At 37.9% G+C, this 17,968-nt stretch overlaps 1 protein-coding gene across 9 annotated transcripts in view; it reads right to left on the reverse strand.

The window, feature by feature from the left end:
• Positions 1–3,316: 3,316 nt before the first annotated feature.
• The window catches only part of LOC111576970 (protein tyrosine phosphatase receptor type M), a 178,745-nt gene continuing 164,093 nt past the window's right edge, over positions 3,317–17,968 (reverse strand). For 7 of the 9 annotated variants that reach the window (XM_055014637.1, XM_035954125.2, XM_055014638.1 and 4 more), the window contains 7 exons: positions 17,458–17,607; positions 16,880–17,053; positions 15,776–15,907; positions 12,728–12,853; positions 9,557–9,720; positions 9,198–9,333; positions 3,317–4,223 (listed from right to left, as the gene is read on the reverse strand). In XM_055014637.1, coding sequence (XP_054870612.1) covers positions 4,170–4,223; positions 9,198–9,333; positions 9,557–9,720; positions 12,728–12,853; positions 15,776–15,907; positions 16,880–17,053; positions 17,458–17,607 — 936 coding nt within the window. In that variant the 3' untranslated portion in view covers positions 3,317–4,169. The remainder of the gene's footprint in view (positions 4,224–9,197; positions 9,334–9,556; positions 9,721–12,727; positions 12,854–15,775; positions 15,908–16,879; positions 17,054–17,457; positions 17,608–17,968) is intronic. The other 2 variants (XM_055014635.1, XM_055014636.1) reach the window with 2 other exon arrangements.

Raw genomic sequence — 17,968 nt, forward strand, 5'->3', positions numbered from 1 at the left:
ATACTTACAAGAATTTCTTTGAATTTGTCCATATCATTTATAGCAATAGAGGTAGGTTTAAAAACAGAACCCCCTCTCTATATAATGCAATATATGCATCATTCCAGAATTGGATAATATTTTACATCTGACCCCTCCAATTTCAAATAATCCATGTACAAAATACTAAAACATGCAATTGTTGTGTAAATGTACTTGTCCTGAGACCAGATCTAAAAAAAAAACTAGGAGAAAAGAATGTTTGAAAATATTTTTAAAAATACCAACAAAGTCTGGAGTTCCCCTGATGACCAAATTGAATCTCAAATAAAATAGTTAAAATAAATTTAAATTTCATTTTTTGGTATTTTTTTCTGTCGATGTCTTTTGTAAATGGGGGAAATTTTTTTTTAATCACCATAATATTTTAAATAATAATTATTATGCATGGAACGTGTGTCCCACAACATGCACCCAACTCTGTTAGCAGAAGAAGAAAACAGTGAATCACACGATACATTGGAATTAATATCATCAAATAGTTTTCCAAAAGAATGAGTAGAGCAAAGCTTTGTCCTCTCTTCTATTTTTCATATTTTTATAACATTGTCGGCCTTGATTGAATGTCTCACTCTACCTCATGCAACCCTGTTATGCATATTATCAGAATAAAACAAATTCTTTTACTTTTTTCTTGACTTTTTTCCATCAGTAAGTTTGTCCTCTTGGTCAGCAGTAACACCTAGCTAAATATCTAGCTTCTACTCCTAGAAAAAGCTAACATTAGCATGGATTAACAACCCTGTTACTATGATTAGAGTAGGGTTAGCAAACAACAAATACAACATGGAATAAAAATGCTCCCATTGATGTGTAAGCTGAGCCAATCAAGCCTTTATTAGTTTATTACCTATTATTGATGAATATGTAGCAAAAAAATTCTGAAAGACAAGGTTTATTTTGCAAAAATGTTGAAGCCCAAGTGTCCTCCAATTGTGGAATGACCCATAATTCAACAGCACCACAAACTGCATCATCCATCCATCTTCATTCTGCAGCATTCATAAAGATACAAAGTATTTCTGCTGTGATGTGTAAATTGGCCCTTGATGATTCTCACCAAAACACACTGTGGAGGGTTCAGGACTCCAGCTGACTTTGGATGAGAGATGGTTTACATCCTGACCGGTTAACAGTCCACACAGGGCTAACACAAAGACACAGACAACCATATATGCTTAGATTTATAAATTTAGGATCACCAATCAGCCTACCTTGCATGTATTTGGATTGTGAGAAGAAACTAGAGTCCATCCAATAGGGAGAACATACAGGGAGAACTCCAGACAGACAGGCAGCCACCTGTGTTTTGATATATAAATAAACTGCAATATTTGGCAAGAAATGATCTAGATAAATATACAAAAATCATATCATCTGAAATCCAGGTCAACCTTAGAAATTTTAATATTGTGTTTATGATAAATATCAAAATTGTGTGGCATAACAGTTTCGCTATTAACACCCCTGTGTTATAGTTCTTTAAATATTACTTATTTTGTGCACATACGGGATATGACCAAGATCCCCAGAGTATAATGTTGTTTTGCTCCCACCTAAAAGTTAAAGACTGAAGACAGCCAAGGGTTTGCTTTTGTGAACCTGCCTGCCTTGCTACATCATAGTCCTCTTTTAATTCACTTTGAAGATTTATCAGTACGTAGAGACTTTCTTTTCTTACAGTGTCCTCTCATCATAATGTTGCATTTGAGGCTTGCATTGCTCAAAGGCTTAATTCAGCTTTGTTTCTAAAATTTTGTTTCTCTCTCTCTCTCTCTCTCTCTCTCTCTCTCTCTCTCTCTCTCTCTCTATATATATATATATATATATATATATATATACATATATGTACACACACACACACACACACACACACACACACACACACACACACACACACACACACACACACACACACACACACACACACACACACACACATATATACATATGTATATAATGTTTTAGATTTTTAAGACAAATCAATAATGAGTGTTTAGGAATGTAGGATGATATTGGCATTATTAGCACTGCCCAAATAAGGGTTTAGGCTCAATTAAGGGTCTAAAATTAAATATTTGCAACAATATTTTAATGCCAGTTGAACAGTCAAGTAATGTCAGGCTACAAGTTACATTTTTGTTTGAAAAATGTTGCATAAAAATAAACATATGTTTTACATTAGTTCTCTATTTTGACCAGTGAACATGTACATAACATGTATGTCATAATAATGTCAGCAACTGGCCAAAATGAGTTGGAAAACATTTGGCATATTGGATATCAGAAAAAATCTAATATTTTGAATCTCTTTTAATTAAAAACTGTAAAATCCACACTGACTGAAAGTTGTGACTTTTCTGTGACAGGGCATGATTAAAAATGTACAAATGCTCTGGTGCACAGATAATTAAAGTCAAAATGGTTGTGGTTGGGTTCACATTTGCTAATTTTGACTTAAAGCCATGTTTTTGTCAGTAATTTAAAAACTGTAGACAGCAATGGTCTGAAAATCTAATTAATTATCCAATTTGGTTAGGTTTATTTTTAGACAATTTTATATAATACAATAATAACAACATTATAGGATAGTAATAAATTATAACATAAAATTATGTAATAATGGCATTGTTTGGGAAAATGTATCTGTGGTTGAAAGGACATAAGTAAGCCACAAAAGATGGCAAGACACTGTGTTACGTACACTACCGTTGAAAAGTTTGGGGTCACTCAGACAATTCTTGTTATATTTTGCATGAAAACTCACACTTTAATTCATGTGCTAACATAATTGCACAAGGGTTTTCTAATCATTAATTAGCCTTTCAACACCATTAGCTAACACAATGTAGCATTAGAACACAGGAGTGATGGTTGCTGGAAATGTTCCTCTGTACCCCTATGCAGATATTCCATTAAAAATCAGCCATTTCCAGCTAGAATAGTCATTTACCACATTAATAATGTCTAAACTGTATCTTTGATTCATTTAATGCTATCTTTGTTGAAAAAAATTGCTTTTCTCAGTAAGATGCTTTTTCTAATACCTTATAACTTTTTCCCCCACAGGGTCAATATTATTAAGTAGTTTCATCTCCAAGAACTTAGGTTTTGAATCTTTTCAGCAAATATGCTTTAAACCAAAACAAGAATACTAAAATCAAAAAAAAAAAAAAAAGTTATCATCATGAAACTGATAATACTGTGGCACCTATAGAAGTTCTTCCCTGTGGAAGGCCCCAAAAACATCCAGCTCAACTCAGAAACGAGGCAGAACTAAGTAAGCCAATGTGTATATTGTAGATACGTTTATACATCTTTTTTCTTTACAGTGGAATTACTCCATCATACAAGATGACCAAAAAAGCACACAATACAGTCAATAAACCAAACCAAGAACATATGATTGTCACTTACTGAGAGTCACAAAAAAGTACATACTGTGAATAAATAATCTACAGATATATGTACAATATGCACAACAAGAATTCAATGGAAGTGCAAATAAAGCTTTGGATCCCTGTACAGGAAAAAAGCTAAGCAAATGTAGACTGAGCCAGCTGTCCCAACATGAAGCAATAGTCATCTAGAAGTCATAAATTTACAGGACATTTAGTAACATTTAGGCTTTACACTCCTGCATTTAATGACTTGTAATTAAGAGCTGAGCAAAACAGAAATCAGAGTAAAATGGAAACATTATATTATATACAGTGCATCACATTCCACAGAAAACTGGAGAGTATTTAATGCTTGTCATCCAATGAGGATAAAGGCAACAACCACGGGACTCCAAGGAGCTGACAAGAAATAGAGACAGAGAGAAATAGGGATCCAGAGAGGAGGCAACTTTCTGCAGAGGGGTCGAAAAAAAACCCTAAACTCACTGTGCTCCTGCTGGCCTCCTTAGCCGGTACAGACAGAAACAGGCTGGGATATTTAACACTGTACAACCTCCTGCCTCGATCAAGAAGAAGAGGAGGAGAGCTGGTCAAAGGAGCTGCATGTATGGTCTGGTGTGTCCTCCTGTCTGGTCAGTAACACACACTCTTAGCATAATGCACACACGTGAGCTGCAGCTGTCTGTAAAGTCCCAAACTTTTCATTTCTGGTTGATACGTAGCCCCGGACTACCCAGAGTTCAAGTACTCCAGCGCCACTTCATAGCAAAACTTGTACTGGTCCTAGGAGACAAGAGGAAACAGACAACAAATTTTCGTGAGGTGTACAGTACAAAGCTCATACTTTCCTCCCCTTCCTCCCCCCTTGTGTACTATGTAAAGTTTATCTAAGCAAGAATACTGTCTAGTGTCCCGGTGTGTGTGAATATCCAGTGTCCACATAGTGTCTTATGGATGCAACAGGAGAAAACACTCATTCATCCCAGTACAATCAGTTATGAAAATCTTTTTTTTGTTCGTTTAAGCCGAGGTCCTAACAGATCCATGATACACATTCTGACATATTACAGAGGTAGTTGGAGCCGTGATATGCTGAGGTAGGCAAATGGTTCTCTGGACTGTATTTATTTTTTTTGGGATATGCAGCTCGAGCTAAGCTACAAAAAAAAAAAAAAAAAAGCCCTGAAAAATAAAAGAGAAATCATAGAAAAAAGCAGATAATTAAACAGATTTCTCTCTTGACTGAGAGAAAAAAATGGTTTAAATTAAATTTGGGGTTATAGTGGCAAAAAAAAAATATATATATATAACTGCTACTCTCTCGAGCAGAAGATAGGTTGTGGTTTCATTTGCTTTTTTTGTGTGTTTTTTTAATTCTCAGCTACGTTTTACTGCTTTCAAGTGTCCAGGTTGGTGATGGCGGGGATAAAGGTGGGTGGAAATATTAGGATTTGTAGTTTGAGGTAAGCCAGGTGAGGCCTGGCTGATGATAAACTGAATATATAACAGAATTAGGGATGTCTGATAATATTGGCCCACTGATATTGGCATAAAAATGTAACATCTGTCAATATCGTTATCAGTTTTTTGGGGTTTTTTTGCCTATCATGAAAACTGATAAAATAATGCCTGGATTTTGCCGGCATTTACCGGCGCGCCAACTATCACATCATCAAACTGCGTCGTAAAGCGTGTAGACAAGTATGGCTGCATTAACAAGCTTGCTGTGCCTGACTAACAGTATCTCTGCTGTTTGGAATTATTTCCAAGCCCACATATATCAGTATTGGTTGATATCGAAATCGGAAATTGAGAATTGGACAATATCGGCATATCGGTTATCGGCAAAAAAGCCAATATCGGACATCCCTAGCCAGAATCCATCAGCGCCTCCACATCAGACGACTCAGGCTTTTTGGTGTCTGTAGACAAATCATGCAGATTTTTTACTGTGCGACCATCAAGTCCATACTTAGGATCACCTGCTGGTTTGGAGCTCTGACAGTCAAATCAAAAACTCAGATTCATAACCTGGTGAAGATGACGAGTATTTTATGTCATTGTAACTTATTTATTTATATGTCGAGGACTAATTGTTGCGTATTTTATGTGTTTTAGTAGTATGTGTTCGCTTATGTGTTGCAGCGCTGCTTGCTTTTTTCCAAGATCAATTTCTCCCATGGGAGACAATAAAGTGAACTTCCACTTGAAACACTAATTTACGACTGAAATGCAAGATGAATTGAAGTAATAAAGGTCCTGCAAATACCTATTTACACAAGTCCCGTCTTTGAGTCAAGAAGGTAGAACAGTAGGCTCTTTCAGTGTCTGTTAACCCTCTGAACATTAAAACCAGCCAGCAGGTTTAAAAGGCATGCCATTTCACTGAGAAACATAACCAATTCAAGCTTAAAATTGTGGCACTTCATCAAAATCACTTAATTATACACGTCTCATTTAAACATTTGGCAAAAATAAAGCATTTTGGTCTAACCAGAATCTATAAAAAACTAAACGCTCTGCCCTCCTCTGCAAAACTAGGAAGTCATTAGATACTTAGCAGCGTTTACACAGAGCGGATAGGAGACAAGTAGGAAAACAAATTAAAAATGTAAGTAGTCAGACAGTAAGATAGTACATAGTATTCAGTATTGGAAACACCTGTGGACACTTGGAAAATATCCTACATGTTGATTTTTTGACGATTCATGTCATTAGAACTGTGTCATACTGTGCATTTCTGACTTCTCTCTCATTCCAGCCATAGTTGTTCTGTTTCTTTAGCGGTGCAGGACTTTATCTTTCAGCGAAAAATGAGCCCACAGCGAGGAAACTGGGACAGGAGCAAAAATTTTGGAGTTCAGAGGGTTAAAATTGTGTTTCAGTGACACAGCGTTAAACTAGGCCCTCTGGGTATCTGCTGTCCCAAAGGAGTCTGTTGCTTGTTTGACAATCCAGCCAATCAAATCGAGTCACTTTGACTAAACACAGCAGTAAATTAACCCTTGTGTTGTCTTCGGGTCTAAAATGAATGTTCAATAGCACAGAAAACCCCCCTAAATGACCTTTTTCAACTTGAACTTTTCCTAAAGTGACATTCTTATTATTGTTGTAGGTTTTGCACCTTGTGGGTGGGAGCAATGATTCAAAAGATGTGAGAAGACTAGTATTTTGTTGTTGGGTTTTGTAGTTTTCCATTCCATTGGACAGTATACAGTACACTGTTGTTTCCCTTCAAAAATGCATTTCAAGCTACTTTCTGCACATTTCTGGTACTTTCTTAAGATATGGTAGTACTGTCTCTTGCTAAATAAATAATGTTTACACCTATGCAGTACCTTCAGCAGCAATAATAGTGATAATAAACCTCTACTTTAGTAAAGAAAACAGTTCTAACATGCGTGACGTAATAAAGATGAGTAGTGTCCACTGATTCAATACAGTCTTTCTGCCCTCTGAAGAGCAAAAAACTCAGACATTCACAAAGTGTGTGATGCATGGCAGGTTGGCTCTTCATGTAAAATAGATTTTTGGTTGAAAATTCAATAAAGCTGCTCTATTTTAGAGGCTCAGGGGAGGTGGGTCGTTTTTGACCCTAAGGACAAGGGGAGTGTACAGGATCTTAAGACAACACGAGGGTTAAAAAGGGGCTTGTAGCACACCAGATAACTTTAGTTCTGGACTAGATTATTTAGATGCAAGTGAAAGAAAGCAAACCTTTGTTTGCCTCATTAAGCTTGCCTGTCACTCAGAAGAACACATTACAAATATAGATCCTTAAGCAAAGTCACGATCACATTACTCACATGGTCCAACTTCTTAATAATTATGATTAGAAAATGCATGGCTCGCTGTTTCATTAACGCTTAAATAAATATCAGTTAATTTTAATCTGGTCCAAGGCTGAGTGTTTCTTCATTTTTGATTCCTCTCTGGTGCTTTGACCATCCCCCACTTGTATTACGCTACTGTGCAGAAAACTCCATTGAACAAAACTGCATTGGTATAATTGGATTTTTGATAATTAGAACCTTTAATTAAATTTTTGGCCTAATTTGTACAAGAGTAAAACATCTCTCTTTTTCTGTGTTAAGTAAAATAACATAAAGGGAATCAAATTGTCAGTTCAGACAGGATACAACACGAGCACATCAGTATTTTGTCAATAATGTTCAGCAGTTTTGTATTTTCAAATTTCTGTGATTTAATGTAATCTGCTGTGATCACTGATTCAATTTAAATTACACAACAATAAATGTGTGACTTATACAAGCATCGTTGACTAAACAAGAAAAAATTTAGAGTGCTGCAGTGGGTCAAAACAACTGGCTAAAGTCAGTCGTTTAAAAGTGAAGCAAATAGAAGATCAACTGCTGTTGCTGGACTGGGGCAGTACAAAGTCAAGATGCAAAAATCTGGGGAAAGTACACAAGTTTTATTTACAATACTGTTCAAAAGTTTGGGGTCACCCAGACAATTTCATGTTTTCCATGAAAACTCACACTTTTATTCATGTGCAAACATAACTGCACAAAGGTTTTCTAATCATCTATTAGCCTTTCAACACCATTAGCTAACACAATGTAGCATTAGAACACAGGAGTGATGGTTGCTGGAAATGTTCCTCTGTACCCCTATGGAGCTATTCCATTAAAAATCAGCTGTTTCCCGCTAGAATAGCCACTAACCCCTTACCACAACAGTGTCTAGACTGGATCCCTGATTAATTCAAAGTTATCTTCCTTGAAAAAAATATTTTTCTTTCAAAAATAAAGACATTTCTAAGGGACACCAAACCTTTGACTGGTGGTGTACACTCTAAAACACGCAACGGTGTAATGTTAGATCTATGCCCTTTTAAGGTAGGAAAGGATTATTTTCACGGAAAAAAATTCTAAACATGTAACTTTGATGGAGAGAGATGAGTTTTTAGTGGTTTAATCAACAGCCAGAGAGGGACTTTAATTATAAAAAAGTAGTTTAAAAACAGTACATTTTCAAATCCTTCCCTAAAAAGCAAAAGCAGTCAGTATTTAAACATAAAAAAAAGTCATTTTTAATTTTAAAATACAGACTAGACATTAACAATGTTTATTCTATATTTCTGATTAATTTAATGTTTTCATTTTTTAAAAAAAATCTTTTTCAAAAATAAAGACATTTCTCACTGACCCCAAACTTTTGAATGGTAGTGTATTTAATTGCAATTTTTTTCTAATAGATACAGTGATTGCTATTTGATTTGCATTGTTATTTCTTGAAGTCAAACTTTGATTCGATATTCATTGTGTAAAACATAGTGGAGCATTATTACATGACATACCATTACAAGGTAATTAAAAAAAAGACAGGTTGCATTTGTTAAACCACTGACAACAGTTTAAACTCTGGGTCAGACGCACTGCATAAACTAAACTGCAGCCTTTGATAACTGCATTGTTTCAAACTGGGATTTTGATGAATTGTTTAGCCCTAGTCCTTGAATGATTTAGCATATTTACTGACTATGTTGACATCAGGACAGAATCAAGATGATCATGCCTTGTGTTTGTTTGTGTTGCGGGTTCTGATAAATATCAGAGGTGGAGGCTTTAGGATTCATATTGATGTGTCATAATGACACATACAAGTCCCAATATCTCAACATCTACTGCCTCAGTTTTTACCATTATGCAATCACTTGTGACTTCACAAACCTGGAGGCAAAACAAATGACTGAGTTTGATAAAAGTGTGAAGCTGTTACAGTGTTCCTCACCAGTAGGTCCACCATGTTAGGCTTATTGTTCCTCAGTGTTTTGACAGCGTGGAAAACATCCACAGAGCGCTGGTGTTGAAGCATCTCGCACACAATGCTGATGGCACAGAATGTCCCACTACGGCCTCCTCCGTTCCTGGAGTTGGGACACAAAGGTCAAGCGTTAGCAAATTAAGTACACTTTAAAATAAGTTACATAAATTGCAGTTTTGTAAAGAAAAACTAGACAATAAAAGTCACAGAGTGCTGAGGAGTTGGAGGTTTTTTTTTTTGCAGTAACTGCATTCCATCAGTAGGTGGAGATGTTTCATTTTTAATATCTGCACTGAATTTAGTTCTAGAGTGTTGAGAAAACTTACAGACAGTGGACCACAGTGCGTCCCTCGCCCCCATCGTACTCCTCCTGCCATTTGTCCACCTGTCGAATGAGCTTGAGGAAGGAGCGTTTGGACATGGGTGTGTCTCTGTACATGGGCCAGCCCAGGAACTGGAACTGCTGCACCATCCGGTAGCCGTCCTGAGGCTGGACAGGAGGGCACACCGGTTATCCCAGGTTAGCGTACATATGGGATGAGGGTTAATCACTGGGTGCAAACTTTCAATCAGACTGTAAAGATGCAGGTTGAAGTTAAGCCTCAGTGTGGCTGGACAGAGACGGATAAAGGGCACAAGGAGTGGCTGAAGAGATGAATGTGCAGATAGGACAGATTGATAGATGAGCACAGTTGCTGCTGGAGACAGATAGTTAAGCAATCTACGGTACAGACATTCTAAATCACACTCAGACATATCGATCAATAACACTTTGCAGCGATCATGTGTGATTAGATTGTGTTGCACTTAACATGCTGCTGGTGCCTCTGCCGGCCAGAGGATGTTACAGCTTGTTAATATGAGGAGCGATTATTGACAACCAAGAGCAGACTGTTGGGATATAGAGCTTAGGCAGGTGACTGCAGGTGATGCCGGCATGGGTCAGGACCCATCTGCACAGTGATGTCTGGTAGCTCAAAGTTTAACAGTCAGTACACACAGATTACAAAAAACCCTAGCTGTCATGCTATCTAGCTGTGCAGGCATTTTCAGTTTTATTTGATCAGGTTTTGAGAAGTCTGTATTTGAAGTTTTATTTTCTGTGTATTATATTTGGTTTGTGGTGCTCACACAACTCAAAATGAAATTAAAAAATCCCTTAAACACAATGCCATCAGTTTAAAAAAAAACAACACAAAAATCTTTTTCTTTATTAGAAAGTTGCTTCAATAACAACTGTTCAGAGTGAAGTCTGACAGATCATCTACGAAGTGGCCCTCATTAACCTAAGAAACACATTTTACTTACAGAAGTTTAGGTGGGAATCCTGGATAATTTAATCTATTCTGAAAATCGTTCAAAAGAAAAATCTAACAAGAGAGAATTGGTTAAAGTGGTCATTAATAATGTACACACCAAGACACTGATCTGTGACCACAGGCCACAAGTAAAATGACTTTAATGTGAGGGATTGATCTAAATCACTGTGCTCACCCTTTTTGGCTTATGTACTTTTAAAGATCATATCTGGTGAAAATCTATTTTTACTTTAACATGTCCATATGGTGTGTTTTATTACTCTGCCAAGGAACGTGGCGGAGTTATGTGATGATCAGCGTTTGTCTGTTTGTCTGCAACATTGCTCAAAAATAGACAAACGGATTTGGATTAAATTTTCAGGGAAGGTCAGAAATGACACAAGGACCTGATTAGGTTTTGGCAGTGATGCAGCTTATAGTCTGGATCCATGGATTTGTTAAAAGTTTCAGTATCATTGCGAGATAGCGGCATGGCGTCACTGTAACCATGACAACAAGTGAACACTACGTCAGCTGCCTCCTGATGATCACATGATTGTGATCCTACTACAAACTGACTGCTGCGGACCACGATTTTTTTTTAAAGATTTCATTTGTTGGAAATCATACAACTGTGCAGCCTTGACAGAGTACTGCGGTCTAGTGCTTTTCTTGTTTATTTATTTATTTATTTATTTTATGCTGGAAGACACTTCATGAGCAAAATGGTAAGCAGTCATCATTATGGCTGAGCATTTCCAAATGAAGCAGCATAGTACTGATAACAGTCTCAAAAATATGTATATAGACCTCCAGGGTTTCCAATCCTAAAAACTTGCAGGATGGGGCTTTCTGTCATTCCTCTTCTTCAGAATCAGTTTCCACTTGGAACATGTGTGGCTGATTTGTTCGAAAATTACAAATTGCCATTGTCTAGCAAATAGTAGTTTTACTATGTGCTACTGTGTGCCAGAGGCGTGAGCTGGTATACTGAGCTGCAATGAGCAGGAAAGGATAAGTGGACAGAGAGGCAAGGATTTCATAGATACACACTACCATTCAAAAGTTTGGGGTCATCCAGACAATTTCATGTTTCCCATGAAAACTCACTTTTATTCAAGTGCTAACATAACTGCATGAGGGTTTTCTAATCATTAATTAGCCTTTCAACACCATTACCAACACAATGTATCATTAGAACACAGAAGTAAAGGTTGCTGGAAATGTTTCTCTGTACCCCTATGTAGATATTCCATTAAAAATGTCTACACTGTATTTCTGATTCATTAAATGTTATCTTTATTGAATAAAACTGTATGTCTTTCAAAAGTGAAGACATTTCTAAGTGACCCCAAACTTTTGAACAGTAGTGTACATTCTAGAAGATGCAACAGTGTAGCGTTAGATCTACGCCCTTTTAAGATAGGATTATTTTCATGGAAAAAAATTCTAAAGATGTAACTTTGATAGAGAGAGATGAGTTTTTAGTGGTTTAATCAACAGCCAGAGAGGGACTTTAATTATAAAAAAGCAGTTTAAAAACAGCAAATTTTCAGATCCTTCCCTAAAAAGCAAAAGCAGACAGGATTTAACCGTAAAAAACAAGTCATTTTTAATTTTTATATGCTTTCAATTCTTCCCTATCTCATTAATGCCCTTGTGACTCCTCAGATTCCTCTTTCTTCCACTTTGTGTGGGCCCTGACTGCCCAAGTTTGGAATCACGGATCACATAGAGAAAGACACTGGTTTTTGAAAACCAAGTTGTATATTGTGCATTGGCTAGATATCACGCATAAAGAAGAAAATGTGACGTTTTCATAGTTTTGGTGAAACATCCCTTTGAGACAGATTCCTGTTCTACCCACAGAGTGTTAATTGAACGGAAACCCTAATTTCTAGTGTTTTAACTACGTGTGAAAATTTCTCAAGTAGTCTAAAAGACAAGTGACTTGTGGCAATCACACCTCGATCCAATCACTGGTGCAGTGGCATAGTTAAAGAACAGAATGAATAGCAATGCCTTTGCACAGCTTGAATGGACAGGCTGGCTTATGAGTGGGACGTGTGAGGTGTGCAGTCGCAGAATAAATTGGCTGTTGTGATCGCAGCAGGGAGGAAAACAAGTTACAAAAGTTACAAAAAATGGGCAGCAGAGCAGAGAAACTACATGCCAGTGTAGTCACTTTTCATCACGCACCCGAGCCGCATTGTAGATCCGGAATATTCTGCTGATGATATCCTCCTCCAAGTCGGCGGAGACAAACTCCACCTGGATGGGTCCATGGCGGTGGACGCCATTCTCTGGCCAGTACTGTGGACACAACTAAACAAAACAGGCATGTCCACACACATTCATCCACCGAGAAATTCATGCACACCAACACACAGACAAGACGAAACAATAAACAACACACAAGAAAACAAAAGATGATTCATTAGTTTCAGATCCAAACTCCACTGACAGTGATGCTGTTTTCAACACAGGCTAAAAAGGTTTCAAAAGTTTGATGACACAAGTAATATGGTTCAAGAGTCAGAGAGAAAGAGTGAATTTGTTCAAGTTTAAGTGTTTTCTTTTTAAGGTTTATCATCTTTTCTACTGGAGAACATGCACTAAAAAGAAACTGAAACACATCTTTAATAGACCAAACACTTAAGAAGGAAGTGTGAGCTTTCTCCTGATCAACTGACCCCTTGCTCAACAACACCAAAGGTTTTGTAAAAGCTGCTTTTCATTATTTTTTGAGGGAAAATCTGAGAACCATCTCAGTGAAGGAAAATGTAATCAAAGCTGAGTTTGTTGAAAGATTAGTTGATTAATTTCCATTTTTTGTTTAGAGACAAATCATTCATGTGAATGATTCAACAGACTGCCACAGTATAGATTTTTATTTATTTTATTTATTCCAATACTTGTCTTCTATCTGCTCTATGTGAACACAGCCTGCAGTTCAGCACATCCATCCAGCCATTATCTATATACCACTTAATCTTCATTAGGGTTGTGGGGGGGCTGGAGTCTATTCCAGCTGACTTAAGGTGAAGGCAGGGGACACCCTGGACAGGTCACCAGTCTATCACAGGACTACATATAGAGACAAACAATCACACTTACATTCATGTCTATGAATTAGAGTTACTAATTAACCTCAGCATATTTTTGGACTGTGGGAGGAAGCCAGAGTACCCGGAGAAAACCCACACATGGACAGGGAGAACATGCAAACTCCATGCAGAAAGATCCCGAGATGGCAGGGCGCGAACTGGGGATCTTCTAGCTGCAAGGCAAAAGTGACGAACCACCAAGACACTGTGGAGCCCCAGTTCAGCACAGTTCACCTGAAAAGTCTCAGAACTTTTGTGATGTGACTGTTGATTACAGCCAAGTCACTAATGGCTTCTCAGTTATTCTGAGGAGTGAAAAATGTCTTGTTTCTTTAAGAATCTGGCTATTGCAATTGGATTGTTTCTGGAGAATTTTAAAATAAGACATGTCATAAAGTGGTATTGATAAAATATCACAATTTTAAGCTTAGATTTTGTTATTGTTGATGGAACGGTATGTCACACGGGAGTAGTTTAATGACTGTAGGAAAGTTGAAAATCATGAAAATGATCATTAATGTTTTTACAATTTCTGGTTCTAATAAATGGCATCATTTTAGCAATTTTATAAAGACAATTTTCAAACCTACCAGTGGGTTTGAGAGTTCAGAGGGTTAAGGAAGAAAGGGATTGTTTCATGGAAAACAAACAAAAGCAAAAAAACTGCTAAACTTGTGGGTTTGATACACATATTCATTCAAAAGTTTGTGGTCACCCAGGCAATTTCATGTTTTCCATGAAAACTCACACTTTTATTCATGTGCTAACATAATTGCACAAGGGTTTTCTAATCATCAATTAGCCTTTCAACACCATTAGCTAACACAATGTAGCATTAGAACACAGGAGTGATGGTTGCTGGAAATGTTCCTCTGTACCCCTATGGAGATATTCCATTAAAAATCAACTGTTTCCAGCTAGAATAGTCATTTAGCACATTAACAATGTCTAGTCTGTATTTCTGATACATATAATGTTATCTTCACTGAAAAAAAATGCTTTTCTTTCTAAAATAAGGACATTTCTAAGTGACCCTAAACTTTTGAACGGTAGTGTAGATGAGTTTTTTAGGCTGTTTAATCAACCAAGAAATTTTTATTTTATTTTTTTTAAAGTACTGAAAGGCAGTTATGGATAGTGCTACTGGCTTCTCTGGCCACAGTGACATGAACTCCATGGACAGCTTCGTAAGAGCTGCAGAGTCTTCCCTAATTCAGGTCCTCAGGAGTGAAAGCCCAGATAAGAACATGCACCTGTGGATCTCAGTGCAGGCCTCACTGCTCTACACACAGATGGGCAGAGTCTACACTGACACACATGTCTACATGCACAATCGCACAGGCATGAACAAACAGGGGAAAATAAAGATGCTACCTCAGAAGAATGCAAATAGCAGGCCTGAATACCCGAATACAGATGGACACACAAATGCACTTTTTTTTCTGTAGCACACAAAAACACAAACACATATGCAGTCTGTGTGGCAGCTTAAGCACTACTTTCTAGCTTCCTTTGAGAGCTCGTCAAAACTTGACAAATTCAACAGATGCAAAAAACAAAGATGTTGATGGAAAAGATAGTAAACCTCCACCTCCCTCTCCTCCATCTGCACCCCTCCCGCTCTCTTCCCTTTCCACCTGTGCTGATTTCTTGGCTGGCTGATGGGCTGGCTACAGTGAGAATATTGAATGAAAGGCCTTTTCTATCCAGCCAGCCACCTAGGGAAAAGGGATTTGGATGGGGAGAGCAGCCCGGCTTCAGGCTTTGATCCCTGGGTGTTATGACAGAGCCTCGGGCTGAGAAATCTGGAGAGTCTCTTCCATAGGCCTGTCTCTCCGTCTACTTTCATGGCAAGACCTCATTTCAAACATATTCTGTATACATACACATACATAGAGAGAGTTTCTAAGACAGATACACTCCTAGGTTTTTCCCCCGGATTGGTACAATAAGAAAACAAAACAAAAAGCAATCTGTCTGTAAATCCAGTTCCCACACTGTCCTTTCTTGCAGCTTTATTAGAAACTGACTTTTGATGAAACAAGCTGCTCTGTGTGTCATGTGTTTGGGAGTGAACTTCTTGCAGCATCCTTTGAGGATAATATTGTGTGTTAGAGCGCACATATCAGTTTGGGTTTACCTGGGCTGGGTCGACATCGTTGAGCATTACTATTGACGTGCAGTGGTAGTCCAGCACCAATCTCCAGAAGTCCTTCACTGTATTTGGCAACGGGTGCTGGGTTACTATGAATGCAGAGGGCTGTTTATAACTCTGGAGGATGGAGGGAAGAGAGAGAAACAAAAGAAGAACTGTGATGGTACATATACCGTGTGCACATTATACTATTCGTAATCCTGTCAATTTTGCAAGAATAAAGTTTAAAAAAATTCTAAAACAACCTCCATTCTGTGACCCATCACCCATTGAGCGTTGTTTTGTAATGGTGATGCCATGTCTCAGGAGGCTATATTTAGGTAATTCACTATTCATATGGTTTCTGACTCCCAAATGAAGTCAAGTGGGGACTAAAACAAGCTTGTACCTTAAAGGTCACCTGCCAAATCGTGGCAAGAGCCAAACAGTCCATCAGTGGCCACATGCCTCGTCAAGGTGTTATTTGTTAGGTTCATCCTGAATAAATTTAACACTTGAAAATTCCTAGACATTGCATTTTGTTGTTTACAGAGTTGTGTCCTTTTGGCGTATCTGAACCACAGATAATTAGATGTGACAATACAGAGGAGTGTGTTTAAATATTTTGAGGGAAGTCCAAGTCTTAAGCTTGACAGAACAAGTCTCCTTCAACACATTCAATGCCATGTTGACATGTGGTTCATGTCTGAGTGCTGACAACAATAACAAAAATAGAAATCTTTAGAAATCTCTTATATCCCTGAACGTACTTTAAATTAATTTTCTTGCTTATCTCTTTCTGTTTGTGCACAAGTAGCTGTGAATGGATATTTTAAATATTAGCAATGTCCTTGTATAACAGTTTGAAGCAGCAATGCCACCTCTTGTTGTAGCCTCAGTAGGCCATAATGTTACTGGTATTATGCATTTGGTATCAGTGATTATATCAGTGATTAGTATTTGACAGGAAAAAAAAAACAATTAACAGAAAGAGGAAGCTGCAGTTTCCTTGTGACTCAGTGTCAGTTTACTACAGTTAGCACGAATCTCTATACCTCTGAACTGGAATGCAAGTAAAAAGTGTTATGTTCTGAAATGTTTGACTCTTACATCCATGAGGGCGGCATTGATGTAATTGGAGCTCTCCCCATCGATGGTGATTAGAAAGGGAAGGCAGCGGTCAGGAGGCAGGACGTCCATGCACCGGTTCTTCTCGTGGTTCCTAGGCAGCAGTGCAATGCTGCAGTCTTCCACCCTCAGCGTGGGAGTCACCATATTCAGAGTCTGTCAGGTTGAAGCAGAATTACATGCTGTCTTACTGACGCAGGAAGGTAGGCACTTGGGTCTTGAGTGTGCCAATTATCTCCCAGTATGGTAATTAACATTGCAATTCTTTAATCAGTTACATTAGCGATAGCTCTGACTCCCCTGATGTGACTGTGATGAAACTTAGGGGGACGATGCATCTCATATAACAGTGATTGGTCCAGGAAGGGGGTACTACTATTACAGATTAATGCAAGGTGATATGTTTGCTACTGATTGGCCCAGAGGGGGGGCTGCACCATTCATCAAGAGACAACATGTTTACGGTTGTTTAGAACATGTCCTGTACTTGAGATAATGCTTTATTAGGGATCCGCGTACACTGTTTGCATATCTTTTTAACGTGATAAACAACGCCTCACCCTAAACTCCTCTTTTATGGGGCTGGAATTGGTCTGCGGGTCCAGGCGGTTCATGTCGTAGTAGACAGAGCGGAGCTGACCGGCAGGGATGGTGGTGTCGCCACAAAGACATGCCTCCAAAATGGCATCATGGATGAAGACATACTGCTCCTGAAAAAAACAGCATCCTCATTGCGCATCTATCACGACTTACAGTACAACAGTATTTACTGAAAACAGCAATATGAGTGATTTTTTATTCTGAGCAGCAGCAGCAGCAGGAGGAGGAGAAATGCATGGGCAGCCAGAGTTCCTCAGCATTTTGCCAGAAGAATTCAATGGCCTTTCCGTGACCTTCCCGTGATTATTCTTTACCCCAAGGCAGTTTCTATAACTAATATTTGTCATTGTCTATGCTCAAAGGTTACATTACATATTTTTTTTGCATTTTTTGCATACAAAGCTGATTTAATTTTCTTACAAAACTCCATGACATTTCAAAACCTTAAAATGCTTAGAAGCCTGGCAGAGA

This window comes from Amphiprion ocellaris, chromosome 10 (genome assembly GCF_022539595.1).
Source record: "Amphiprion ocellaris isolate individual 3 ecotype Okinawa chromosome 10, ASM2253959v1, whole genome shotgun sequence".
Classification (NCBI taxonomy): Eukaryota; Metazoa; Chordata; class Actinopteri; family Pomacentridae; genus Amphiprion; species Amphiprion ocellaris.